Consider the following 27,852-nt stretch of genomic DNA (forward strand, 5'->3'; position numbering starts at 1 on the left):
TCAATCACTGTTGTCCTCAAGTTTAAACTTAATTATACAAAGAGAAAAGAAAAGAGTTTGTTACCTTGATGTCCACACTGCCTCGTACTTATCTGCAAAGTGCTTTTCCATACTAAGTCTAAACCTTTTGTAACTTGTGTCATCCTTTGACTCATAAATTAGAGAAACATAATGAGCAATGATTTTTAGTCCGTCCCGTACTATCAGCTTTCTGACCTTTCAGGCAGTTGGTCATTTCTTTGTTATGTACTTCATTGTCCAGCATTAGTACAGGAGACAACTGGAGTACAGTACTTTGAGAAAACCTACCATGGTTAGTAGGGTCACACTGGATAACACTTTTCCTAAGTCTGTCCAGGCCCAGGACACAATAGGGAGAGATACTGCTGTACCAATGCAAAATCCGCAGACTTGTGTAGGCCCTCTAGTTTATGGGGAACTAATTAGTTCCCAGATCTTAATTATTAACAGGCTTAGTTTGGTCCAACCCCTTGGTTGAACCATTTACTTGCAAATTCACCCTTAACCACAACCTGACATCCCGGATTCACCATTGTTGGTGTGAAACATTACTTTACTCATTATAGTATGAATCAACTTGCTGAGTTGAGTGACATTTATGTACAACCAAAGACAAAAGTTGTGTCGCGGTTTTTTCCGAAGATTAAGTATAACTCGTGAAACATTATGAGAGCCCAACCACAGTTACAGAGCGCTCCAAACATTTTGCCCTTCGGCATATGTCTTCAACAAATTTCACGACACGACTTTTGTCTTTCATTGTACATATTTATTCACATCTACAGTATATAAATTGTATGGTAATGAATTAGAATTAATATAAGTAAATAAAATTTTAAATGGTACTTTAAGTTGTATTAACATTATTAATAAAACAAAACAGTGGAGTTTAATTCCACCAATACTATTTGTATTACAATATTTATTGCTATTAAGGAAGGAAATTGCAGCAGTCAATGGCAATCATACATGAAAAGGGATAATTAATGTAAAATTTAAAAATAAAACAATGAATTTTTACAGATTAACTATAACGTATTGTACTAGTACCATTCATAGACACGAAATACTCAAAATTTAAATAATGTAAACATATGTCAAACAAGGCAGCTTATGAAGTAGGTGCAGTACACCCGTTATCCCTTAATTGTTGTGCACTATTATGAAAAGCTTTTAGGACATTTCATAATTTAATTTAAAATAAAAATTGTACATTTAATTTTAGATATTTTAAAATATATATAAAATAATAAGAGCAAATAATTGACTCACATGACAATCCTCACAACAAATACAACCCGACGATGTAAACAATAGTAAACAACAAACATGGCGGGACTGGAGGCGAGTAAAGGGGGTTTCACAAATCTTAAAATTGAAGTCCCTAATGATCTCCAAGTCGAAGAGGGTGAGTTGTCAGATGAAGCAGGAGACACGCGAATGGAAGAGGATGAATTAGAGGAAGGAGAAGCGTCTGAGGACGAAGTTGAAGTGAATGTAATTATCGGGGAAGATGACGCCGGCAGGCAAGGTCGAGCTGCTAAGGAATCGGTAAGTAGTATTTGACTTCGTATTATCTTAATACTTTCATCGAGAGGTAAAATAAGTAGCTACAACTCTTGGAATATTCTTGGTAGAAATTAGGATAATATACGAGAAAACCGTCACCACCACCAGGAGTTGTTCAAGTATGTTCATATTTTCCACAGATATTATTGGTCTTTTTATATTAGTGCACCATTCTATCTAACCTAACCTAATCACTGGACCCCGTCGATAAGAGTAGGCTAGTTTAGGTTTGGTTGGTTTTTGGTGATTATCTAAGGCTTTTTACACATATTTCTTATACCCAAAGAAAGAACGGTGCACTACTATACTGTATTAAGTATTTTAAAAGACGAAAATTTTCTGTTTTAAGTATTTTTTATTTATATTTCTTTACAATTATAAATCACCTGTAGTGCACGGGGCATAAAGGATGAGGAAAATTGTGTGGTAAAATAGGGTGAAAAACTGAATATATGACACTAAAATGATGTCTGTGCATGCTTTGTATGTGAAGAAAATAATTATTTACCATAAATACTCCTCCAAAAAATCTGCCATTGTTGGCAGTGTCATTATCTGCACTGTTTGCTAACAACTGACCCGCTCTGTCGGAGCATACTCTCGTGTCCACAAAAAATATAAAATTACACCATGATGCTACAGCAAAGTTACTTTAGTTGGTACCAGATATCAAAATAGTACTTTCTGTTTAATATGGTGGGGACGGCTAGGATGTTTGGTAGGGTTAGGTAGGTTTCTTTAGTTGGTAAGGTCAGGTTCTATTAGGTTATAGTAAATGTCGCCTCTTTTAAAGTACAAATACTTACTAAATTGATAAGAACATATGTGGAAAATTTAATGAAATCGAACAACTCCTTCTGGTGGTAGCGGTGTTCTCATATATTACCGAAATTACTTACTGTTCACTGTTATTTGTAGTACTGTATACCAGTACTTGAACACTCTTAAGAACTTACTGTGTAAACCTGTATGGTGATTTTATTGAATCATTATCTATCTTTGTGTCCATCTTTATTACCCTTGAATTGCACCACTTTTGATGTTATAGCTAATTTTGATGTTCTGTATTTCGTGATTCCCCCTGATTTTACTGGTATGCTCTTTCCACCTTCAGTGATAAGAAGAAATACTGGACCAACAGTCCTGTATTAGTGGTAGATGACACACACCACCCTAACCTTACCAAATGTAACTTAAAATATGTGGTCATAGTTTAAGAGAAGGGTCTGAGCTTATTAATGAAATTTTCTAATGAAACTTTGCCAGAATCCTCTTGCTATAGTTTATATTGAAAACAAAGATAACACAGGATAAATTAATTTTAGTTATAATATAAAAGTAAACTTGCTAGTGGGCAGCATTGCAGATGGGTAAATTTGGGGTTAAGAAAATTTTGTAAGGTAATTTTGAACAGATCTTTAATGGGCATAAAATTATGTTGGAAGGAAACAATACTGTACCTCTGACTCTGAGATGCCCATTAAATACAAGTTTACCACTTGTAAATAAACTTTCCAAACAGAATTTCTAAATCTTAACCATATTTGATCTTCCGAAAAAAGACAAAGTTTTATACACTTAACCCCTTCACTAATGGGATGCTACTTCAATATTTTATTTGGCCAATGCCAGATAATTTTATTCAGCTCAGAAGCTAAAAGATGTGAGCTAAATTACAGTTACAGTACACTGTACTTAGGTCATAGGGGTGACTAACCATGCGTGTTGTGTTTGTAGATTGAATAAATGCTAAAACTTACAGTTTGTAGAATATAATTGGAATTAGGCAGTCTACTGCATGCTGTTATTGGCACTGTGATTTTTTTTTTAAGTGCTAAAAAATATACGATACTGTACTGTAATGTAGTACTATTTATTATGTTTGGTAACATGCATGATATTGCCCAGTTTAACCTCGATTGTGACAGAATCACCATTCCATCATTACCGAGCATTGCGATTTTTTTTTTTTTACAATACCCTTGCTTTATGTCTTGCCACAAAAAAAATTGTCAGAATTTAGCAAGAATTACTTCAGTGAAGCTTGGACTTACATTTGTAGTGAGGGCCTACTTTACTGATCAGAAATTAGCAACCATATATGTAAGCCAGTTGCACTTCCAGATGGAATAGTTCTGTTATCTGTAAGCTAGATGTGGTGATGCTAGGGTCCTCATAGCAGTGCAAAAAGAAAGTTATCAAAACAATTAACAATAATGACCTTGTCAGAAAATTTCCATCTCGGCACAGTCTTAGGAATATCTCATTGGTTTCCCTATTTTATAGATACTTTCTCAGTCTTTGTTCTGAATAATGTAAGTAAGAATATTTGTCTGTGTACTGTACTGTATAGGTGTACCTTATGTGTGTTTGAGAGTGTGTGTGCATAAGAGTGCATGTGCTTCTGTGTGCATAGGAATATGTGTAAGAGTTTCTGCTTGTGCTTTTTATGTGTACTGTATACAGTACATTACCCTGTTCTGTAAATTATACTGTAGCTTTAGCATTTTTATTCTGAAGTGTTATTGTTGATAAATATGTAATTCATTAACCCTTAAAGCCTGGGTGACGTTCCTCTACATTCACAAAGGTGACTTGAGGTGACGTTCCTTAACATTCTTAATTTTTGCAGCATATTTTCAATGTTCAGGCGGGATGAAATATTTTGTATTGGATATTTGTTTAATTGACAACTTAACTTTGACACAAAACTCATGCCTCGTGATCAGTTACCCGCCACCTATTGTGGTGGATGCACGTTCTTCTACCTCTGTTCAGTATTTTATAATTCTTATGAGGAAAATAAAAATATTTTGTGTTTTGTAGTAGCTACAAGGTAGAAAAATAATATAAAAGTGCCTTCAATTGAGAACGGACGAGTTGTCGGATGGAATTTTTTTGTAAGATGGCAGGTCAATGGGTAAAGAAAACACTTAAATTAACTATGTTAATAGTATTCTTAAATAAATTGGGCCTAAAAGTGTAAAAAATAGGGGTTAAAATTGCTAAAAAGTTACATGACTGCAAAAAGTTCTGTGATTGGTTGTGACGTCACTGATTGGGGTGAGCTTCCCAGCAGGAGGCACCAGATGTAGTTGTCCAACTTTCTCAGCTGATCGGCTCTGTAAATAAATATTATTAGATAATTAATTGTGCTTTACTGTGCAACACAGTAAGGCTACTGTATTTAATATACAGTGGTCCCTCGGTTAACGAACACAATTCGTTCCAGAAGGCAGTTCGTTAACCGAAACCATTGTTTCAATAGGATTTTGGGTAATTGGTTCCAGCTCACCGAAAATTACATAAAGTAAAAAAATAATGCAGTAAAGTACACTTACTTTGAGGTGTGTATGTAGAAGGCTCCTGGTTGATGATGCTGATGTGAATTTGAAGTGGGAGGTGGAGGAGGAGAAGGGAGAAGAGAAGAAAGTGGGGGTGGAGGAGAAGCAATTTACTACTTCTTGGAAGGCAAGTCACCTTCCACAAAAATGTCAGGAACCTCTGGACTGACAGATTCTGTAGCAGGAAAATCCTCTCTCCTTTTTGAAGTGGAAGGCTAAGGGCTAGCATCTTTTTCCCGCTGCCTTTTAGTGAAGAAACTGTCAATTTTGGTTTGTGGGTCATTTCTCCTCATCATTAACTGATTTCTGAAGAAGGAGAGCACTTTGTCCTCAACACTACACAAAACAGGTTTTGTTGTTTCCACATCAGGGTGCCTTGATGCCAGTTTCCTGAACATCTCCCAGTGGTAAACAACATCCTTCAAATCTGAAGAAGACATATTATGGTCATCACTTTCCCTTTCCTCCTCACCACTGTCAGCTTCTAACATCTCATCCAGTTGCTGCAAGTCTTCAGTAGTAAGTCCCAGCTCGAGACATCATAAGCTCTTCCACATCATCCTCCTCCACTTTGAGGCCCATTGACTGACCAATGGACACAATCTCCTGGTCCAACTCTGTTTCTTCCTCAAATCCCTCAAAATCATGAACTGCTGATGGCCACAGTGCTTTCCATGCAGAATTGAGGGATCTAATGGAGACTTCTCACCATGAGGACACAATCAATTTTACAGCCTCCAGGATGTTGAATTGTGTCTTCCAGAACTGTGCCAGTGTTAGTTCAGGATCAGTGGAAGTTGCCTGATAACACCTCCTGAACATTTTCTTCATGTACAGCTTCTTGAAGTTGCTGATCACATTCTGGTCCATTGGCTGCATAATTGATGTAGTGTTGGGAGGCAAAAACAACACTTTGACAAAGTCAAATCAAGCCTCCAAAGTGGTGGCAAGTTGATGGTCATGACCAGGGGCATTATCCATAAGGAGAAGAGCCTTTAAAGGGAGTTTATTGGTGGTTAGGTAGCTCTTCACAGAAGGGCAAAACACCTCAACAGCCCATTCATTAAAGAGCTGTTTTGTCACCCATGCCTTACGGTTGGACTTCCAATAAACTCCATATTGCCCTCTTACCACCTTTTGTTGCTTGAACACCCTGGGGTTCTCAGTGGTAGACAAGCATAGGCTTCAGTCAGAAATCCCCTGAAGCATTGGCACCAAGCAATTGGGTGAGTCGGTCCTTTGTGGGTTTATGCCCAGGTAAAGAGGCTTCATCTCTGGTGATGAATGTCCTTTTGGGCATTTTCTTCCAGAACAGCCCAGTTTCGTCCACATTGAACACTTGCTGTGGAATTTAATTTTCTTCATCCACCAGTTTCTTAAACTCCACTACAAACTTTGCTGCTCCTTCCTTATCTGCACTGGTAGCTTCACCATGCCTAACAACACTAAAAATGTCACTTCTTTTCTTAAATTTTTCAAACCAGCCCTTGCTTGCCCGAAAATCTTCGAACTCTGCCAGAAGAACCAGGTTGATCTTCCTTTAAATGTTCGTAAACCTCCCTGGCTCTTTCACAAATAAATTCTGTAGAAACTTAATCACCTTTCATTTGTTTTTCCCTTATCCAAATGAGAAGTAACCTCTCTGTTTCAGCTTTAAACAGTCTGGTAGATTTGTCTCTCATTTATACTTCCTTGATCTTGTCTTTCTGTGCAAGAATTGTCGACACAGTTGATGCCGACATGCCATATTCCTTACTAAGCACATTTGTTCTAATACCTTCTTCATGTTTCTTAATAATTTCCTGTTTCACTTGGCTCATTCTTATTTGACCTAACTTTTCTGTATGGTATATTTTGTTCCTGTGCTTTAAGTAGTATACTAGTGAATTTAGTACAGTCATGATCAATTGTTGTGTCGCCGGTAACCTCACCCGTTCCTACCGGAGACTGACCTGACCGTTCCCAGGTGACCTCACCTAGGTACCTTCTTAACCCCTCATAATCCGCCGATCGAAAGTCTGGAACTCTGACCATAATGTCATTATTGTTTGTTTCCCAATTTAGGGTAAACCTGATTTATCTGTGATCACTGTTCCCTAGTTCTTCCCTATTATGATATCTCTTATAATATTTTCTTTATTTGTTAATACTAGGTCTAATATATTGTCACCTCTAGCAGGTTCTGTAATTAGTTATTTTAAAAAATTGTCCTGTACTTCGAAGTCTTCAGTATTCATAGTCACCTATAATGTTGTCCCAGTCAATATTTCTGAAATTGAAATCCCCCATAATGCACAGGTTGTTGTATCTTGCTGCCCTACTTATTTCCTGCCATATGGGCTGAGCTGCTTCTTTCCCAAGACTTGGGGGCCTGTAAATTACTCCTATACTATAATTAGTTTTTCTCTTCCTTCTGCAATGTCTACCTATACAGACTTGGTTCCTATTTCACCCTTTATTGAATTATTAGTATAACATTTTAGTGTATCCTTTATGTAGAGTGCGACCCCTCCCCCTTCCTACCTTCCCTGTCCTTGTGAAAAAGGTTGTACCCTTTTATGTGGTTCTCTGATAAAAAGTTCCTGCTCGCCAGATTCATCCAAGTTTCGGTGATTGCTATGATGTCTACATTCGCGGTACATACAACCGCTCTCAGCAAGTCTATTTTATATCTAACGCTCCTACTGTTTGTATAGTATACATTTAAACCTACCCTTCCCTGGTCCTGTTTTACCCCTTGTCCTGAGTAAACAAATTTTACTCCCCGGGGCCTGCTTGTTTTTTGACTCCCATTATATGGAGGTTTCACTATTCTGTACAGTACAGGTATTAGTGTTTGTACAGTCCCCTTCACTAGTGCATTTATAGGGGTTCGTCAGATTTTGTGCAGTGTAGCAGCGCTGTCTTTGTTTACATTCAACAGAAGGAAACTCGCAAAAGTAAACATATTATGGAATCACATTTAAACAATATAAAAACAAATATCTCAAAGATAATGATTTGTGGAATGTTTATATGACGAGCCTCTGTAAACGCACTAGTGAAGAGAACTGTACATCTAAATCTATCCTACTTCATTTATATGGGTGCTTTTGTTAGATATTTCTCTTTTTTTCTACTTTTGGGAGTACTATTTAGTATACTACAGGGTACTCTTAGTTTATTCTTTTTTGAATCTCATCTTTTAGTTCCAGCTCCAGTATGATGATGATGATGGTTTGAAACGGGTACGCAGATTGGGTGTCACAGACCCTCCAAACCTTCACTTTCTTGGCCATGATGTTAGTACATGTTTTTCATGAATAATTTTTTTATGTATTTGCATTACCTATAACTACGCTTGTTATTTTTACTGTACTGTATATACAGGATTTCAAAATGAAATCATGATCGTCCTGTATACAAGTTTAACATATGTGAAGTTTATTTTATAAGCTACAAGTATGAATGTAGAATGACAATGCTTGGCTGTAGTATTGCCTTACTTTTATTGCTGCACCCTCTTGTTCTTATGTTTTATATCTTTTGTCATCCTTCCTAAATATTTGTGACAATATTTAATACTTTATTTTGGCATAGGATCGGAAAATTATGTGAATAATATTTTTTATGGATGACAGAGATATACAATATCTGTATGCTTTTGTGTGTATGTGAACTCACACACACACACACACACATGTAGGGAAATGCATACAAATATGCTTTATTGTAAACTAACATACAAAACTGCAAAAACAAAAATACTGCACTCCTATGCTTGTATACTGTACACACATGTACAAATACACTCTTGCAGAAACATATACAGTACAGTGTTGTACAGTTTAGCCTTGTCGAATTCATGGGTTGTTCCTGAATATGTTGCATATAGCAAAATCACTTTTGGCAAATTTAATATCATATGGGGAAAAATAGTTAAGAGAAAAATGCTCATAGATTCAGCACACCGTATTCTAAGACTGCATAATTTTTTTTATTGTTGATAAGGAATCAAATGAAAACAAAAGCATGATGAATAAAACAGTTCTAATTATAAATTATAATGTTCAAATGCAATATTTTTAGGTGCCATTGTACTTAAAGGGTGTAATGGTCAGCATGCTCGCCTCACAAGCGAGTGGTCCTGAGTTCGATTCCTGGGCAGGGTGAAACTATGGAAAAGTTTCTTTATGCTTCCGGTATTTGCCTGTATCACTCAGCTGGCTTCACTTTACCCCCAGTACATCCATGAAACGGAAGGGAGTGAGCCACTCAGACCTTGTACAGTTGAGAGAAGCTTTAGCTTCCCGTTAGTAAAAGGTTTTCACTAAGCTGCTTGAAGATATGTGGTATTGTGAGCCGAGGTAGAGGAGAGTTGATGACCCCAAACGATCGTCACGTCGTTAGTTGGGCACCTAGACAGCTGGGTTCACTCCAACTCTCACCATACTCAACAGGTGGCTCAAACCCAGGTCAGTGGACGGTCATACAGCTCGCTTCACCACTCGTGTCTCATACCGCCAGTGGACGTTATCATACCGCGTGGGGTCTACAGAACCCTGAAAAACCCGGGCTGTTAGCTATTGTCTCACATCACCGTTTGTTCCTACCGCCCTATCAAGCTTTGTCTGAGATTGAATAAAACTTACTTGTTAATACTGATGTTAAATAAACGAAGGAACCAGGTCACGCGATCCGTCTCTCCTGGGTACAGCACAGAGGTGGTCCTTGACCTCTCTCACAGCTCCCCAGCCACGCTTGCTCACTGGTTCACGCTTTCCAGGAGTGACTTATTTACCAGACGATTAACAGCTTAATTAGGACGTACGCAACATTTTCAGACTGGGAAACGATCTATAATTATTTTCAATTTAATAACTGATATTTAATTTCATGATTCGCGTCCCTATTAACTCGGTAAATTACATTTAATATCGTATAGGCCTAGTTCCACAACCTCTCGCTACGTGAGGAGCGCGGTCTTCCCTCAGACGACCTTGAACTCAGCATCGCCAATGGCGCGGCGTTTGAAATTACACTGAAATTTCTGAATATTACATATATATATATATAAATATGTATGATATATGATATGAATGATATATATCGATATATATATATATATATATATATATATATATATATATATATATATATATATATATATATATATATATATATATATATATATATATATATATATATATATATATATATACAGTATATATATATATAAATATATGCTCACCTGGTCACAAAACACTCACACATAAGATGAATGTACACACACCAAAAACTTCTCAAATGCTGTAAGCGCTGTACAATCTGAAAAATGAGTGAAGAATCTGAAACCATTCCAAGATGACAAGCCCTCTTCTGCTCATTCTCACATCCATCGTGCCCAGGTGTTCGAGAAATTTTTGTTTAGAGTGTACAGTATGTTTATTGTTGGTTGATAAGTCATACTGTGATATTCAGTACAGTATACACATGTCCAGGGATTGATTTAGGATGCATTTGTGCAGGATTCCCTCAATTGTTAATGATAGTATGTACCACATGTTCACTCACTGCACATGGTCGTGGGGCACTTCATACGTCAATCAAGAAGTCAGTAATAAAAACACTCCATTCGTTGATCAATAATTTTGTTTGTCTTAAATTTGTACTGTATATATTTCTACTGTTTTGGTGAAAAATCTTATGCATTTTTAATTCACATGTGCTCTTTTTCTCTTCTTGATTTAATGCAAGATTGACCTCTGTACTGTATTTGTTAATAAGTTGTAGTTCATGCAATTTTGTGATATAGTAGTTAATACGGTATTGTCTTTTATTGTTAAGTAACATAAGTAGCTACTATTTGGTGCTAAAGGAATAACATGTTGAAAATTTGAAACGTGTTTGCATCTTTTTTTTTTGTTTCCTGGAGTCTTTTTATGATACTTAATTGCATTTATCCTGTTTTCTAAATATTGTGGTTCATAGTAACTTTCCTAAAGCATCTATTATTGCTACTCTATCAGTAGCACTTCACTAATTATGTTGAATATGTTAGCTTTAGAATATCATGGTGGAAGAAGTCATCCAAAGTCACTTGTTTCTCTGTCTTTGCTCTGGTCACACTTCCCATGTAACATTATGACTCCTGCCGTTGAATAAATGAACTTTATAAATTTATGATCAGTGTTCAAGAACCCCAAAATGTAGGCCAGTTGAGATACTGTATTTCTTAAGCATTGTTATACAATTTGCTTTAGTCAGCTCTAAAAGGTACATAAATACTGTATGATCTCCAAGCCACAAGGTTAAGTTCTTTAGAGACCTGAATCAGAATATAACATTTGCTTTTAATCTTACATCTGGATCTAGCACCTGTATATTTAACATGTCTTTGGGATAAAAACCCAGGCTCCAGGGATCCAGCTTGTGACTAGGATCTAAAAATTCAACATACAGTACAGTATAAAATAAAATTACTGTCAACCCTTGCACTTCCAGACAATGGGGGTCAGATGTGGCAAATGTTGGATGAACCGAGTGATGAAGGAGCGTTAATGATAATCATAATATTGTACATGGGCTGTATTGATAATAATAATGATAAAGTACAGCATGCCCTTAACCCCTGGGCTAGGGTGCCGCTGGCCTTATGCCCCCCTTACAGACTTCCTCAGTAACCGACGCCAAGCTGTACGCTTCCGAGGGGCTGTCTCCACCTTTCAGTCACTCACCTGTGGCGTCCCCCAACGCACCAAGATGGGACTACTCTGCTTCCTTATGCTTATCAATGATGCCCTAAGAGAAATCCCTGCTCACTGGAAATATGTCGACTACTCCACCATTGGGATCAGCGTCAACAATTCTGCTCCCAACTATACCGCTCTTCAGAATTTATTGAACAGTCTCCAAAACTGGGCCACCACAAATCACGTCTCCATCAATCATACCAAGGCCATGGTTATGCACATCAACCTTTCCTCCGACATTGTTCCACCCCCTTCCATTACTTTAGGTCCCAACACACACACCTGGTTGTAGATTCCACTAAGCTCCTCAGCATCACCATAGACAACAAACTAAATTGGAAACCACAAGTCAGTGAAGTTGTCAAATCCTCCAGTTTCTGTCTCAACCTCCTCTGCCGACTCAAATCCCTCAGAGTTCCTGCGCCCGAGCTCCTCAGTGTTTACTCAACATTCATACTTCCCAAGCTCACCTATGCCTCTCCTACCTGGTCTTCCTCCCTAAATGCCACACAACATAAACGTCTAGAAAAAGTGCAAAAGAGGGCATGCAAGATTATTCTCTCCCTTTCCCACTCCACATATCAAGAAGCGCTCAACACACTGACCCTTTCGACTCTCACTGACCATCACCATGACCTCATCTGCAAATTTGGTGAGAAGCTTCTGCACCATCCTCGACACCGGCTCCTACTCCCACCTGAGATCCCTCGCCCAAGAATTGCTGTTTGATACCACAACCGCAACCAGCCCATACGAGCACAAACTGATCGCTATAAGAACAGCCCAGTCCCAACCATTGTAAAAATTATCAATAACTTGTAATCAACCAGTGAATTCACTCCCAGTCAATCTTACTTTTTGCACTGTCACTATGTTGAAATACCCTGTTGTTTGAGCTTCTCCCCACCTATTTATTACAGTATTTATCATATTTGTATCACTTATGTTACTTGTATATTATTTGTAAATCAGGAGACCAATTCCCCAATTATATAAATGTATATTTTCAGCCTTCCCGCTGCCATACTCTTTCAATAAACCGTTAATTATTATTATTTATTATTATTATTAAATAAAAAAATCAACTTTTCCAAAAATAATTTTTAACCATTTTAAATGATAAAATAATAAAAAAGAAGTAAGAAAAACTATATATTGACCCTCTAGAAACTTCCCTGGAGGCCGCAGTGACTAGGTAGATAAGGGGACAGTGTTGTTTTGACGGAGCGCTCGTGGTCACTACGCACTTAGCGGCCATTTTCTGCTTGCCTTTGTGTCCGGGATGGCCAGTAATGCATATATTTACTGATCATAATATTCTTTTCCTATAAATAATTCATTTAGAATTTATTTTATTTGCATTATTTTTCATTAAAAGTGCTCGGCGACACACACACACACAGTCTGTCACCAGGTTGAGGGACGACTCTCCATGGCGACAGGCTAATGAGTACTAACTGCACTAAGCCCACCCACGCTACCCTGCATATGGCGTGACCACCAAATAGTCATGCTGGGACCTAATAACCCGCACTGGGCATTCAAACAATGGCGCGAAAAGGCGAGCGCTGCAGAATGTCAACTGGGGGGCCCTAGATGAACGTTCCGGTCAACCGGGGCGTAGGGGTTAAAATTTGCGGGGGTTGGGTTCTGAAAAAGGCCGCGAATAACAGTTGCTGACCGGGGGGAAGGGGGTTACAATTGTACTCGTGTGAAAGGAATGAATATTCCCTTTACATGTTTGCCCTTAGGACAATTATTTATTTTACCTGTATTGTACAGTCTCTCCTCGACTTACGACTGGGTTCCGTCCCGACGACCAGGTCGTAAGTCGAAAAGGCGAAAATAATACACAGAAATTCTAAAGAAATACTGTACATGTACAGTAAAAGTAATGAATAGTGAAAAATTAATAAAGTGTTACTGTGCACTTACCTTTAATGTAGTCAGCTGAATGCACATGGAGCCTCAATAATTTTTTAATTAAGCATGGAGACTACATTAATTGGATGAAGCAGAGGAGGAGACAGGGCTGGGTCGGTCATCAAGTTCGCTTTCTTCAGACAGGTTAACATACTTGCTTGTTGAGGGAGTGAAGAGGCAGCACTGGTGGGGCGTGAGGAGACAGCAGTGGGGGACTTCTTAAAAAGTAGTATTTCCAATTTAGACTGCACAGTTTGCCTTTTCTTTTCATTGTAAATCTCCCTGTAGCAAGCAAGTGCATCTTGGATCAGTCTGTCAACTTTTGCAAAACGCTCAACATTTTGATCCATTTCTTCAAACATTTGCATCCCCTTATTAAGAGTAGCATATGCCTCTGCCATTTGTTTCACTGAAAACTTTTTGGGGGCTGCAGGTTCTTCTTCTACATTTTGTCTCTCTTCTTCCTCTGCAAATTTCTGTGCCTCCAGTTCAATTAGATCCTCGTTACTTAGCTCTTCTGCTACACTTTCACCAACTGCTCAACATCTTCATTATCAATTTCTAGCTCCTGATGTTTACCCATGTGCTCTATCTTGTTATTAATCTCAGAAATTGCTTCATCTTCTTTAAATCCTTTGAAACTGTTCACATATCTTTTCAGGACCTTCTTTCATATTCCATTCATGCACTGACCTGTAACCTCATCCCATGCTGCAGCTATGTTCTTTGCACATTGCAAAATGTTGTAGTCCTTCCAAAACTCTCTGAGCGTTTTCTCACCTTCAGTAGCAGCAACAGCCTGAGCGAAGGTCGTACGTAAATAGTACGCTTTAAAAACAGCAATAGCACCTTGATCCATGGGTTGGATGATAGAGGTAGTGTTAGGTAGACTACCTTAACATCAGGGTGCAGGTCGTCTAGGTGTGGTGGGTGTCCCGGAGCATTATCTAACATTAATAAAATCTTGAAGGCAACCACTTGTTGCAGACAATACTCCTTGGCTCGAGGAATGAAACAACTCGGGAACCAATCTTCAAACAGTGCTAGGGTCATCCATGCTTTCTTATTACTGCGATAAAACACTGGAAGTGTGTGCATGCTCACATTTTTAAAAACCCTTGGGTTCTCTGAATGGTATATCATGAAGGGTTTTGCCTTGAAACCAGCTACATTCTCCCCCAACAGAAGTGTGATTCGGTCCTTGAATCCCAGCATGGTTTTTGCCTCTTAGTGGATGTATGTCAGTTCTGACATGTGTTTTCAGAATAAGCCAGTTTCATCCACATTAAATATTTGCTCAGGCAAATAATTTCCCTCCATGATGACACGATCTAGCTCCTCCTTAAAAGCTTCAGCAGCTTCCACATCAGCACTTGCTGCTTCTCCACAACCCTTACACTGTGCAAACTGTAACATTTCTTAAACCTTTGAAACCACCCATAACTTGCTGTGAAGTTTTGGTCGCACTCATCTCTTGCTTGCTCTTTCAGGCTTTCGAAAAGGCTTCTTGCCTTAGCCTGTATGGTTAGAAGGCTTAAAGGTACATGCTTTTGCAGCTGATCTTCCATCCACACCACAAGTAATTTCTCCATCTCATGAAGAGGACCTTGTCTTTTTTTCGGTATTATTGTTCCCTTTATAGGTGCTGCTGATCCTTTCACTACCTCACGAATTCGTTCCATGTCCTTTAAAATTGTTGATATCGTCAAGTGAGAGAAGCCAAGGTCGCGTGAAATGGTTGCTACCGTTTTTCCATTTTCATATTGCTTTATTATTTTAATTTTTATCTCAAAAGTAATTGACTGTTTATTTTTCTTCTCAGCCCCACGAGAACTCTCACTTTTACACTTGCCAGCCATTTTAAAGGGAATTACAAACAAAAATTATGTCAGTACACAGCGCGATCACTAACAACAACGACGGCCAAACACCAATTGAGCGGGCTATGGCGTGGATGCTGTACACCACGAGGCGGCCCATCCCAAGCTATCGTACGGTGTCACATTACGACCAAACGTCGGTACTTGAAAATATGTAATGTGAAAAATATTTTATACGACCATTGCCGTCGTATGTCCGGGTTGTCGTAAATCGAATATGTTGTAAGTTAAGGAGAGACTGTATATATGTGTGTGTGTGTGTGTGTGTGTGTAGACACACACACAAAACACATACAAATAAATAATAATGAGAAATTCCTCTCACAAATAATCAGAAACAAGACAACAAAATGTATTAAAAATGTGAGAGTCCACCCTCAACTCAACTCTGTGATTTGTCATTGAAGTTAACTTTAATAACAAAGCACGCCATTCTGTGGGCTATACCCCATTCAAATTACCCGTAGAATACGGATTATCTGAATGTACTTACTGTTGCATAAGTAATATATGTTGCAACTGCAGAAGAACTGAACTGAGACATTAATAGAAAACACATGAACTGTATGTATGAGAATCGGGCATGGGTCAAGTGCGTAGTTGGGCAGCTCACCCTGGCTTAAGTTGGAGATAACAGTGTTTAAAATTGTGTGGGATATCATTGTTTTATATTTCAAATAACACTTACAAAATGATGTGTACAGTCACTATGTCTTCTTGTAAGAAGATGAAGATAAGCAATTACAGTACTGTACTGTAATTTAATAACTGTGCAGTACAGTACAGTATATTGAAAATATCAGGTGTGTTTCCACTGGAAATAATAATATAGTACAGTGTATGTACTATTCATATACAGGGGGTCCCCAGGTTACGAACGGGTTCTGTTCCTGAGGACATAAGTACCGGTAAGTTGGAACACATGTTATGTGCATACCGTACTTACAAAACAATTTTTTAAAGCCTCTATATCATAGCCTTAGTCTTTATATACATCTAAAATCACTTAATTTAAGACAAAAGAAGAAATAGAATTACAAAATTCAGTACGTTTAACCCCATTCTTATCGGTGAGCATTCGTAAGTCGGGGACCTCCTCCATGAAAAAGGAAAATGTGCTGGAGAATATATTAATCTTCTTGTCTTTCATAAGATAAGTGGTGAGGTTGTGTACTATGTGTTGAGGATGGACAAACAGTTGAGTTACCAAATAGGGAATTGATTTATATTTTAATGTTGTGCTACATAATGTATCTGGTGGCTCACGTATTGAACACAAAAATCAATTTCTGCTGTGCAGGGAATCCCCGATTGATGTTGCTTCACTGATTGTAGTTTTGCTATAATGCACAGTACTGCACACCCTGTGACTGTACCATTCTGTACTGATGTAAGCAACTCAAATTTTTGCCAGAAATTTATGTGGGATAGCATAACCATATTACTAGGACTGAAGTGGGTGTCTGACATTGCTCTTGCAAACTCAGAGATTAGCTACATACTCTCATTCATTTCACAGGCAAATGTTTACTGTACATTAATGTTACCAGCACCACACATTTCATGAGTTTGTGATGTTTTACTGTATTGATGGCGAGTTGATTTTTATTATTCCTGTATCAATAATTGTTTAATTGTTCAATTTGTTGTTTCTGCTGTCTGTATTGTATATATATGGACATAATATTTATGACAGATATTACAGTATTTGTATTTAATTTGTTTGTGTAATGTTACAGTGGCAAAAACTTAAGTCAGGAATTTATATTCAAATGATATAGTACTGTACTTGCATTTCAGTTGGAAAATGTGTTCTGTTTAATGTAGTTTCACATAATACAGTGTTTTTACAAGAATGCATGTGGTTTATTAAGTGGAGTACCGGTACACCTTTGTAGTGTGTGTTATTAAATGTTGGTGGTGTAACAATTTCATGCAATAAAAAATTTAAGAGGAATGATGGGCTGCTGCTATGCACGTCAATTGTGAAATACTTTACTATGCCCTTGTATCATTCAGTGTGTTATATAACAGCAATTTGGTAAAGTGTTCCTCGCCAGAAATAACTTGTTTTAAGGGGTGAATTCTTGCAATTTGATAAAACTCAACAACTTAGTCAGTTTACTCATACAATAAACCCTCTTTGTATAGACTAATTGGGGGAAATCCAGTCCATATTAAGCAAATTTTCGGATAAAGCGATTTCCAGCTGGGGTATATTTAATCTGGGAAAGTCTGGGGTAACCAAGAAAAATCCAGACGACAATCTGGATTGCTGCCTGGCACACACGAATGTCAGTCCCAGCCACTTTGTTTACAAGCCAATTGCACTGCTAAGCCCTAATTTGTGCATACCTCCTGTGGACTATTTGTGACTTTGTGGGCTAATTACCATGGCTTCCAGAGGTTAAACAACTTCATTGGGAAGTCAGAAGACAGCCAGAAAGGAGTTTAGTTTGAAGAACAAGCTAGCAGTTCTGGAAGATCATGAAAAGGGTGTGTCTGCAAAAGTTGAAGGAGAAATATGATTTTAAAAAAAATCAACCTTCAACGGCATCACCAACTTTGTGGTCAAAACTGTATGTCCAGTGTACAAGAATGATATTTATTATACTGCAGGTTAGTGGTTCAAGTGATTCAAGAGTGTTTATTTATTTTTGCCAACACGTGAGTAGATCCTGACTATTTCATGTTAATCCGGACTCAATCTGAATTAACAGAAGTTAGTCTGGAGTGGTTTGCCAGTTCGGATAAAGCAAAAGTCAGGATAAAAAGAGTCTGAATTAAGCGGGTTTTACTGTTACTTGGATAACTCATTCCTTGGATCGTGCAGTCTGATTCTTTTTATTTAGAGTGATGTCCTGTTGCAGTTTTAGGAATTAGTTCTTTCTAAACAGTGCCTTGTTGGTGTCTTGGCCAATTTGCCTCCAGTATGAGACATGTGTGCCTAGCTATTATACTGTACAATGTTTTATGTTCTATGTGGGTGATATAGCCACCATCAGCAAATGAACTTTTTATTTTATTTTTAAGGTGTGTTCTGGTACATTCCTGGATGATAATATCAATGACAAATTTGTTTAAAATTTGGAAGTACAGTACACAGACTTGGTATTGATTTTCCTTACCTTTCAACATTTGATTTTTGGTGCTTAACTACATTACTGTACAGTACAGTACTTTGAAAGTAATTCTCTGATACTTTCTTTATTTTAGAAACCTGCATAGATGGTTTTAATATGCAAGAAGGCAAAATTTATTGGTTTTCCTTAATGATACCTTTGAAATTGCCTTTACAGTATATAAACTGGGGAAGGAGTTGGTGTTAATTTTGTGTCAGTAATGAAAATATTGTACTGTACAGTATATTTAATTGTATATAGAGTATTTTTTTGTAAGTTTTGCCAAGCCTTGTGTAGGAATCGGTATAAGTACGTTTTTTTTTTTTTTATACGTATATGTACTGTATAATTACAGTACAAGTATTAATAGTTATACATTTTGCATTAGGCTTGTGTGGTAAATTGGTTGTTGTGCTGTATTTACTGTGTTTTTTCACAAGTGAAAATAATTGTGAACGTTTATTACTCTTCCAGTCTAAACAAGGCTACCCGGAGAAAAAATATGAAAACAGAAGTGGTGGTGGCTTTGTGTCTGGAATTTATGAGGTGAGAGAATGGTTGCTTTGAATTACAGTAGTTTACTACAAAATTTATTTTACTGTATTAATAGAGTTAATCCTTTTTTTTAGTACAGTACAGTACTGGAGTACTGTACATTACAATAAAAAATTATTTCTTGCTTGATGTATCACAAGAACGAATTAGTAGTAATTTTTAAGTATAGTACAAACTGAATTTCTAAGATATGAATTATTGCTAAGTGATTAACTGTGCTGTACAGGTAGACCCTGATTTTTTAAAGGGTAACACTCCTGAAAAACTTTTTGTAAATAGATTTTTTGTAAATTGAAGCCCATTTTCCCATAGACTACCTATAAAAGCTAAAGTACATTCCTATGAAAAATAATTCCCAAAAGTCTTAAAATGCCACGAGATGCTACAAACAAGTTTTTAAATAAATTTTTTGGTGTATGTAAAGTTTATAGGTTAATAAAAAAATTATCAAAATACCGTACAGTATACTGTACAGGAATAATTTTATACAGTGGGGTATGTTATAACGAATGGATTCTACTACGAATATTCCTATAATGAACGATTTTACCTATAAAATTGAGAATGCTATAACGAACGAAACTCCTACAACGAATTTTTTTTTTTTTTTTTTTATTAATTTATTGTTTTCTATTACAAGTATTAATGATATTCTTTATTTCAGGGGTTTAGATACATATTTATGCACTTTTTTACAATTTTTACAATTTTATATTATATTTTTCAGTGTTAAGTGGTTGTATTTGGGGGCCTGGAACGGATTAATCCTATAACGAACGAATGCTATAATGAACAAGGTTCTAGAACCAATTAGATTCGTTATAGCATACCCCACTGTATACTGTATATAATTTTGAAGTTTTGAGAAACCAGATGAGAGTGGGACAAAGTAAACTGCACGAGATGCTAAGCCAACGTATATTACAATTATATTACAGGTACTGCAATAATACATTGCCAACACTGGATGAATTATTACATCATCCTTAATTCCCGTTGATTTGTTTACCTGGCACAAATGCCACCTGACATCTCCCCCCCCGTGCATTGCCAGTACAGTATTCTCCACACCTCCAAACATTTATTCACTTTCTCTTACAACTTTACATTTCTGTTTCACAAAATTAGTGTGTGAAATTTAAGAATGCAGAATTCTCTATTTTTATAATACAGCTGTATTTAATTTTCCAAATATTATATGATAGTAAATGAGTAGAAATTGGACTATGAGATACCGTATTTGCCGGCATATAACACGTATCACCGCATAAGACGCACCCCTATTTTGCAAGGATATTTTGTGGATTTTTTTTTTTTTAAGTACTTGTATGTTTCATCATACAATTATGGAAAGTGATTTTAAAGTGGTTTTGTATGGGAAAACATATAATTTTGTGCATGTAAATATAATATATACTGGAATCAAGTAGGAAATCATATACGTACTGTATACAGTATATTTAGTAACAAAATTTTTGTGCTTAGTGGACTACTGCTCGTCCCAGACTCCCTAGCTAGGCACCTCAGCCTGCGGTGCTCGGCCTCCCATCCGTAATACGGGTGCATTAGACGCATGGTAATTTTATATAATGTATATATACAGTCATGCGCCGGTTAACGTCCAACCGAACAACGTCTGATCGCAAATACGTCCATTTTAAAAAAAAACAACACTTCCGTGACGCCTGCTGGACCACCACTCCACGACCTTCTGACGGAGACACGATGATCTTCCCCATACTGGCCAGATATTATGTGTTAAAGGAATATCCTTCCTTTCTTAGGCATTTGTCTCTAGGTGTATTGTTAACCTACATCTATTGAAGATAAAATCTTTCACTTACAAATTGACAATAACACATTTGCTGTAATCAGACATATCTAGTTGCCTCAACAGTTGCAACCCCAGTTGCAGTGGGGTTGCAATATCAAATTCTGTGTCATTACTAAGGAATAATGAAGTCTCTGGTGCACTGCACTCTAAGATTAAGAGAAAACGTTGGAGTCAGGCATCCTGAAGTGAGAGAAAACGGACTCCTATGACGGGGCACTCAAATAAAGAGACATGGCTTCATGTTTTGTGGACTACCCACTGTACAGTATTGAGTGTATCCTTTTCATCACTTTGTAATAAACCTAGCCATGCCTATGTGTGTTTCTGATATTTACCATAACATTATATCTCTAGTGGTCTGAATGAAAGCGGTTGTACAAACACAGGACTCACACATGTCACTCAGACTGACAGACTTGACAAGTTTTACCAACCATAAAGACAGTTGAAGCTTTAAACAATGGATCTTGAATATTCCAACTGTAATCAGACATATCTAAGTTGCCTCAACAATTGCAACCCCAGTTGCAATTTCCAAATTCTGTGTCATTACTAAGGAATAATGAAGTCTCTGGTGCACTGCACTCTAAGATTAAGAGAAAACGTTGGAGTCAGGCATCCTGAAGTGAGAGAAAACGGACTCCTATGACGGGGCACTCAAATAAAGAGACATGGCTTCATGTTTTGTGGACTACCCACTGTACAGTATTGAGTGTATCCTTTTCATCACTTTGTAATAAACCTAGCCATGCCTATGTGTGTTTATGATATTTACCATAACATTATATATATATTTAGTGGGTCTAAATGGTCGTAAAATGGGAAACTTGGGGTTGGGTGCCTAGAACCAATTAGAATAAATCCCATAGGTTTCTGTACTTTCGGACAACGTCCATTTCGGTTAACATCACGTTTCCAAGAACGTATCTAGGACGTTAACCGGCGCATGACTGTTTATATTTTTTTTACCGCGTTTTATATGCCGGCAAATATGGTAACTGGCTCAGTGACTGTGTGTGTGTGGTGATGTGACTGAAAAGTCAGTTGTCTTCTCGTGACTTTCAAGAGTTATGGTGATTGTAGGAGAATGATGTAACATTGAAAACTTATTAGTAGACTTACCTAGTAATAGCACTGCTAGTGTTAGAGAACTGTTATTATTACTAATTAAATTTTTATTTTTCATAACTTTGGAGTTTTTTCTCATAAAGCAGAGTGTGGGAAAAGTTTTGTTTTCATAACTGGAAATTTTACAATATCAAATCATCATAAGTCAGGGTCTTCCCGCACTGTATTCAAAAGGAATTTATATTTTAAATGAATATTGTGTAGCTTTTATTCAGATATTTATTAATAATGTATACAGTATTCATCTACTTTCTTCAGTTATCTTTCCCCAAAATTACCTATTCTTTGAATACATTACTAAATGGGACTGGTAAATAATTTTGAAGGATTATTATTGGAATATTCATACTGTATTTGTATTCAAGTCCATCCCTCCAAACTCCCTCCTTTCCTTCCCTCACTCCATTTTAATGTATAAACAAATGATTTATTATCCAAGGGATATTTTTACTGTACAGTATAGTCTCAGTTTACGCGGTCAATTAAACCCGCGGAGGTCCGCGTAAAACGAGAAACGCGTAAACGAAATAACAGAACATATGGGATTAATTGAAATAGAGACTGGGCCGAACCCTAGACTACCCTTTTTCTGACACAATACATACGTTGAAGTAAAAATAACATCTTAATTTTATGATGGTATGCACACACAATTAATATTTAAGAGAAATATCAATAATATTAGGTTTTTTAACACTTATGTTAGTAGAAGAGATGGCTGGGCACACGGGGATGGGGGGTTGGTTCCGAGGCAGAGGGCAGATTATTGCCCCTCACTTGTATCACTTGTATCACTATCCACCACAGAGGCTTGCAGGGGCTCTTTGTCAAACCCCTCAAAGTCCATATCCTCACTATCACTGACTTGGGCTGGCTGTGGTGGGTAAAGAACTCGGTAATGTTTTGTTGACTGGGCGACCTAATGCGCACCCTGCCCGCGCCGCTTCCCACGTAAATGATGGAATGTACCGCGTAACTAATAATTGCCGGTCTGGCCAGGTGCCGCGTAAATGACCAACCTTGTAAAAGAAATCCACGTAAATCGAGACTATACTGTACTGTAATACTATAAGTTTATTTACATTAGACTTTTAGTTTTTTGGTTGTTTACAATAGTAACATAATACTTCTGATACATAGGTGAGCAGCAATGTTTTGTCTGAGAGGGCTCGGAGATTTGGAGTTACAGATGCACCAAAGTCTGCTCCCACGCCTGAGGCTATTGCAAAGCTGTATAAAAGGTAGAGTATTTACAAATTTTCTCAATAAAAAATTCTGGCTAGAGTTCCAGGTCAACTATCTTTATAGATTGTTCTACTAGTGTTTCTTTCATAGGGAAATTTTAATCAGAAGTATTTGTAGAATTTAAATATGGTACAGTACTGTACAATAATTTTCCACTACAGTAGTATTCAGAAAAATTGGAGTAAAGATAAATGACAATACAAATATACAGCAGCTGATTAATAATTCAATATTAAGAATAACTGTAATGCATTTTTGCTTGAAAGAGCAGCATTCTGGAGTTCATTGCATTGTATTTCTTTCACACAAGTAAAACAGCTAGATGTCTGTAAGACCACTGAAGACTTAATTTTGGAAATTTTACTTTACAGTCTGGATGTGACGGATGAAGACTTCACTCGAGGTCGTTATCGTCTAGATGCCCTCTATATGCGAGGCACGGAAGAACTTAGTACCAAAGATATCTTTGAATACTTCCAGGCCTATGCTCCTTCCAACATTGAGTGGATTAGTGATAACAGCTGTAAGTTTGTGTCAGCCTTCAAAATGTATTACAATACAACCTCAGGAAGCTGGAACTCATAACTCTGACCTCTTCAGTTATCTGGAAAATTAACTCAGACCCTAAGCTATTTCACACTTGTGGAGAATCCTCAAAAATTCAGAGGTGGGAATACACTAGTGTACAGACTTACCACCTGCACGTTATTGGTCATGTAGAGGCTGTTAGTGAACAGATGTCTGCCAATTGTGAGGCTGTTGAAAAGTACACAACTGAATTTGTTAAGTTAGTGAAGGATGAAAGACTTGGGTCCTGGGCAGATTTATAAGGTAGACAGGTAGTCTTTGATTACCTCAGGGAGGTGTGACCCTGCCTTGCCAGCTCTTCCCACCCTGTGGGTTGGTTTTGGGAAGGGCATCCAGCTGTAAAACTCTGCTTCTACATGCCTTATGGCAATTGGGTTACCAGAACTGTGTCCATCCCCTGGTCTGCTGTATTTTCTAGAGTGGCACTCTTTGGCAGTACTGTACACCAGGACATGGGTTTGCAGTAATGAGGAGGGGAAGGGGGGGGGGGACACATCTCATTCTGGTTTACCTAACATCTGCCATCAGGTAATTGCGGCTAACCCATGCAAACGTGGAAAATGGCCATAAAGCATTGAAAAAGATGAGACTGGTGTTTTGGGGGGACATTTGCTTTATAACATGTTTGCTGACATGGTGAAAACAGTGACATGGCTTTGAAGGGAAGGAGAGGTTTACTGTTTTAACATTTGCAAATGCTGTTAGCTTCCTTATATGTTAACTACAGGTACTTGTGACAGGATGAGTGCTGAGTCTCATTATCTGAAAAGGCAGGAAAATTATGCTTGTATTTTACGAGGTTATAAATAGGTATGGATCGTCCAAGAATTTTTTTTTTCGCACCTGAGGCTCATGCATATTGTTGTAAGGTGGGGCTACCAGAGAACTGACCTGCTTATTATTGCATTTAGTTGTGTGTAAATGTTTTATTTTTTATCTAAAATCCAGAAAAAGAGAGTTCAGTCCTTGCCATTCTGGATTCTTGAGAATGTACGATCTTGTGAGCTGGCTTTGTGAATTATTGGTAGTAAAAATGAAAAAATTCTGTATTGTTAACTTCTGATTATTTTGCTTTGTAATAAGAGTGTTATATTTTAATTGTGTGGGGAGTCTGTCACTTTTTTTTTCAGGGATTAGCCCACTCGGGCACAGGTCACTGACCAACATCGGGGCCTGGGGGGCAAAAATGTAATAATAATAATAATACAGTGGTCCCTTGGTTAACGAACACAGTTCGTTCCACAGAGTCCCTCGTTAACCGAATCTATTGTTTCAATGGGATATTGGGTAATTGGTTCCAGCTCACAGAAAAGTACATACAAAGTAAAAAAAAATGCAATAAAGTACACTTACTTTGAGGTGTATATGTATGTAAAAGGTTGCTGGTTGATGATGATGATGGGAATTAGAAGTGGGGGTGGAGGAGAAATCACCTTTCAGGGGACCCATGCTTGATGCAGTAATTTCACCAATAAAATTTTAAGTTTACTTGGTGTAATTCAAGATTATTTTATTTAAATCAACACTTCACTGCACTATATATTATCAATATGTTAAATATTCAAGACACCAACAAAATCGATATTCACTCCATTGTAAACAAAGCCAAACTGGCGCCTGGTGGGTGAGTCAAGCGGCTGATGGGTGCACAAAAAACTAGTTCCCTGTACTGCATATATTATCAATATGTAAACTAAGTTTTAAAATGACGAATAATTTTAATATGAAAAATGTAAAAATATTAAAAAGCACAACTTTCTTGATATTTACTCCATCTGGAAACGAATGTAAACAGAACAGATTACTGAATTGGCAGACTAGCCCATCAGCTGATGCTCACAACAAAACGTGTTTGTCGTAAGGTTTTCGTTAATCGAAGTTTTGTCCGTTAACCGAATTGAAGATCCTTGTGGGAGGTAATTCATTAACTGAAATTTCGTTAATTGAACTGTTCGTTAACCGAGGGACCACTGTATTAATAATAATAATAATAACTCATAGTTAAATAAAATTATACCTGTAATGTAAAATACAAAATTGAAAATAAAATACAAATTATAATAATATTAACAAAGAACCATAAAGAAATACAAAAATGAAAAAAATACAAAGTGAGAAACATTATATGTATGTTGTGTTGTCAATAGTAAGAGAAACAATTGAGACCATGCAATTGTGTGTAAATGAAGCAGAAAGTCAAATCAGCAACCTGGGACTTGGTCACAATTTTCATGTTGCCATATAGCAGCAGGGTCTAACATTAGACAACACATTATGCTTCCAATATCTTCCCGGGCTGTAGTACCTCCCTGTTTGGTACACTACTCTAAATAGTTGATGCAAAATGCTACATTTTAGTTGTAGGTAAGAAACAGAATCCAGCTGCTCACAGTACCGTGGCAACATTCCATATCCAGACATTTTTATAATAAATACAAAATATGAAATTAACATTTTGAGTTCTGTATGAAGTTGAAAGAACCCAATAAAATATTTATTTTGTAGATATTAAAATAAGGGTACTGTTTGCCACTTTCATAATTTCTTGATGGTATTAATTTAATTTTTTCTGCCATTGCTTAAGAGTTTGATGAAAGAAAACATTTCAAATGCTGTCTCTTTCTGACAATTTATGTCAATCATCCAGTTGGTATTTATAATCATTAGTCATATTTATGAAGTATTTTCAGGCTGTATGGATGAGTCTACTTGAGAAGAGCTCCCAAGTCAAAACACTATATAAATTTAATATTGTTTAGGATTTACTGAAGTACAGGTCACTGAATAATGACTACAATTTCAGATACTGTATATTTAACCTTACTCATTGGACTTTCTTACTTTATCAGAAATTAATATTAAACTCATGAATTAGAGATGTTTCTTTTCTTTCAGGTAATGTGGTTTGGCTAGATGCTGCTGGTCCAGTTCGTGCACTGATAGGCCTGTCCTGTCCCATTCTACCCCGAGAAGCAGATCTAAAAAAAAATAGACATACTTTAAGAAGCAAAAATGGCCGAAAGGTTGGAGAACAGTGTACAGTGTATTGTATTATATTAATTTAATTTTTTAGGTGCCAGGATTGCAATCTTGTGTGCTGCAGTAAAGTGAAAATGAGTATAACGTAATAAAAAAAATTGTGCAGTAAAGGAAGCTGAATAAAAATAAATCAGTTCATAAGTTGGATGATAGTTTTGTAGGCTGTTTTAGGAAGTGAAGATAGGAAGAGGAGGAATGGTGATAACCCATCGTAATTTTGTATGTAGTAAAAGTTTAGAATTATAGGTACAGTACCTGTATTAGGCTGAAATTGACTCATTTGTATGAAGGTATACATGGTAGGTTTTTTTTCTCTCTTTTGTTGGAAAGCAAGTGGAGCATCTTGTTTACACTTATCCATCTATCCATATGTTTGTTGGTCTGTTTGATCTTGCATCCATTTCTTGTGTCCCAAGGTCTTGTGCATAAAAGTATTTTGATACTGTATTGATTTTTGTTTTACATACACAGCTGACAGTACTGTACAGTACATACAAAATTGTACACCTGGTTAAAAGTTGGAGGTTATGGGTCAAAAAGGTCAAAAGTAAAAAAATAATAAAATCTCTAATACTAATCCAGCATCTTTTAACCTCTTCAAAGTGACACCCTTTAGTTTGGAAAAGATATCACCCATTATTATAATCGATATTATCTTGGTTTTGAGGCATGATTGTTAACCAACAACCACTGTATGTCATAATGAGTTAGTACTCCTATTGTTGATGTGAACATGTGCTTATGTTATGTTGAGCAAATGCTATTTAGTGTAATACTGAATACAGTATGTAGTGTGTTAAAGTACTAATGTTACAGTGAACATAGTGAGCCGGTGTTGAAGTAAATGTGTGCTAGTGAGCATGTCTTACTGCT

The 27,852-nt window shown here is 37.0% G+C and overlaps 1 protein-coding gene across 6 annotated transcripts in view; it reads left to right on the forward strand.

Annotated features, from left to right (window-relative positions):
* The first annotated feature begins 1,326 nt into the window (after positions 1-1,326).
* The window catches only part of LOC121872670 (nuclear cap-binding protein subunit 3-like), a 32,587-nt gene continuing 6,061 nt past the window's right edge, over positions 1,327-27,852 (forward strand). Inside the window, exons 1-6 of one of the 6 annotated variants that reach the window (XM_042375629.1) lie at positions 1,327-1,572; positions 8,123-8,215; positions 19,065-19,136; positions 23,248-23,348; positions 23,724-23,875; positions 26,836-26,963. In XM_042375629.1, the coding sequence (XP_042231563.1) occupies positions 1,351-1,572; positions 8,123-8,215; positions 19,065-19,136; positions 23,248-23,348; positions 23,724-23,875; positions 26,836-26,963 (768 nt within the window). In that variant the 5' untranslated portion in view covers positions 1,327-1,350. The remainder of the gene's footprint in view (positions 1,573-8,122; positions 8,216-19,064; positions 19,137-23,247; positions 23,349-23,723; positions 23,876-26,835; positions 26,964-27,852) is intronic. The other 5 variants (XM_042375630.1, XM_042375631.1, XM_042375633.1 and 2 more) reach the window with 5 other exon arrangements.

The sequence above is a fragment of the Homarus americanus genome, unplaced genomic scaffold, assembly GCF_018991925.1.
Source record: "Homarus americanus isolate GMGI-L3 unplaced genomic scaffold, GMGI_Hamer_2.0 scaffold39155, whole genome shotgun sequence".
In the NCBI taxonomy this organism is placed as follows: Eukaryota; Metazoa; Arthropoda; class Malacostraca; order Decapoda; family Nephropidae; genus Homarus; species Homarus americanus.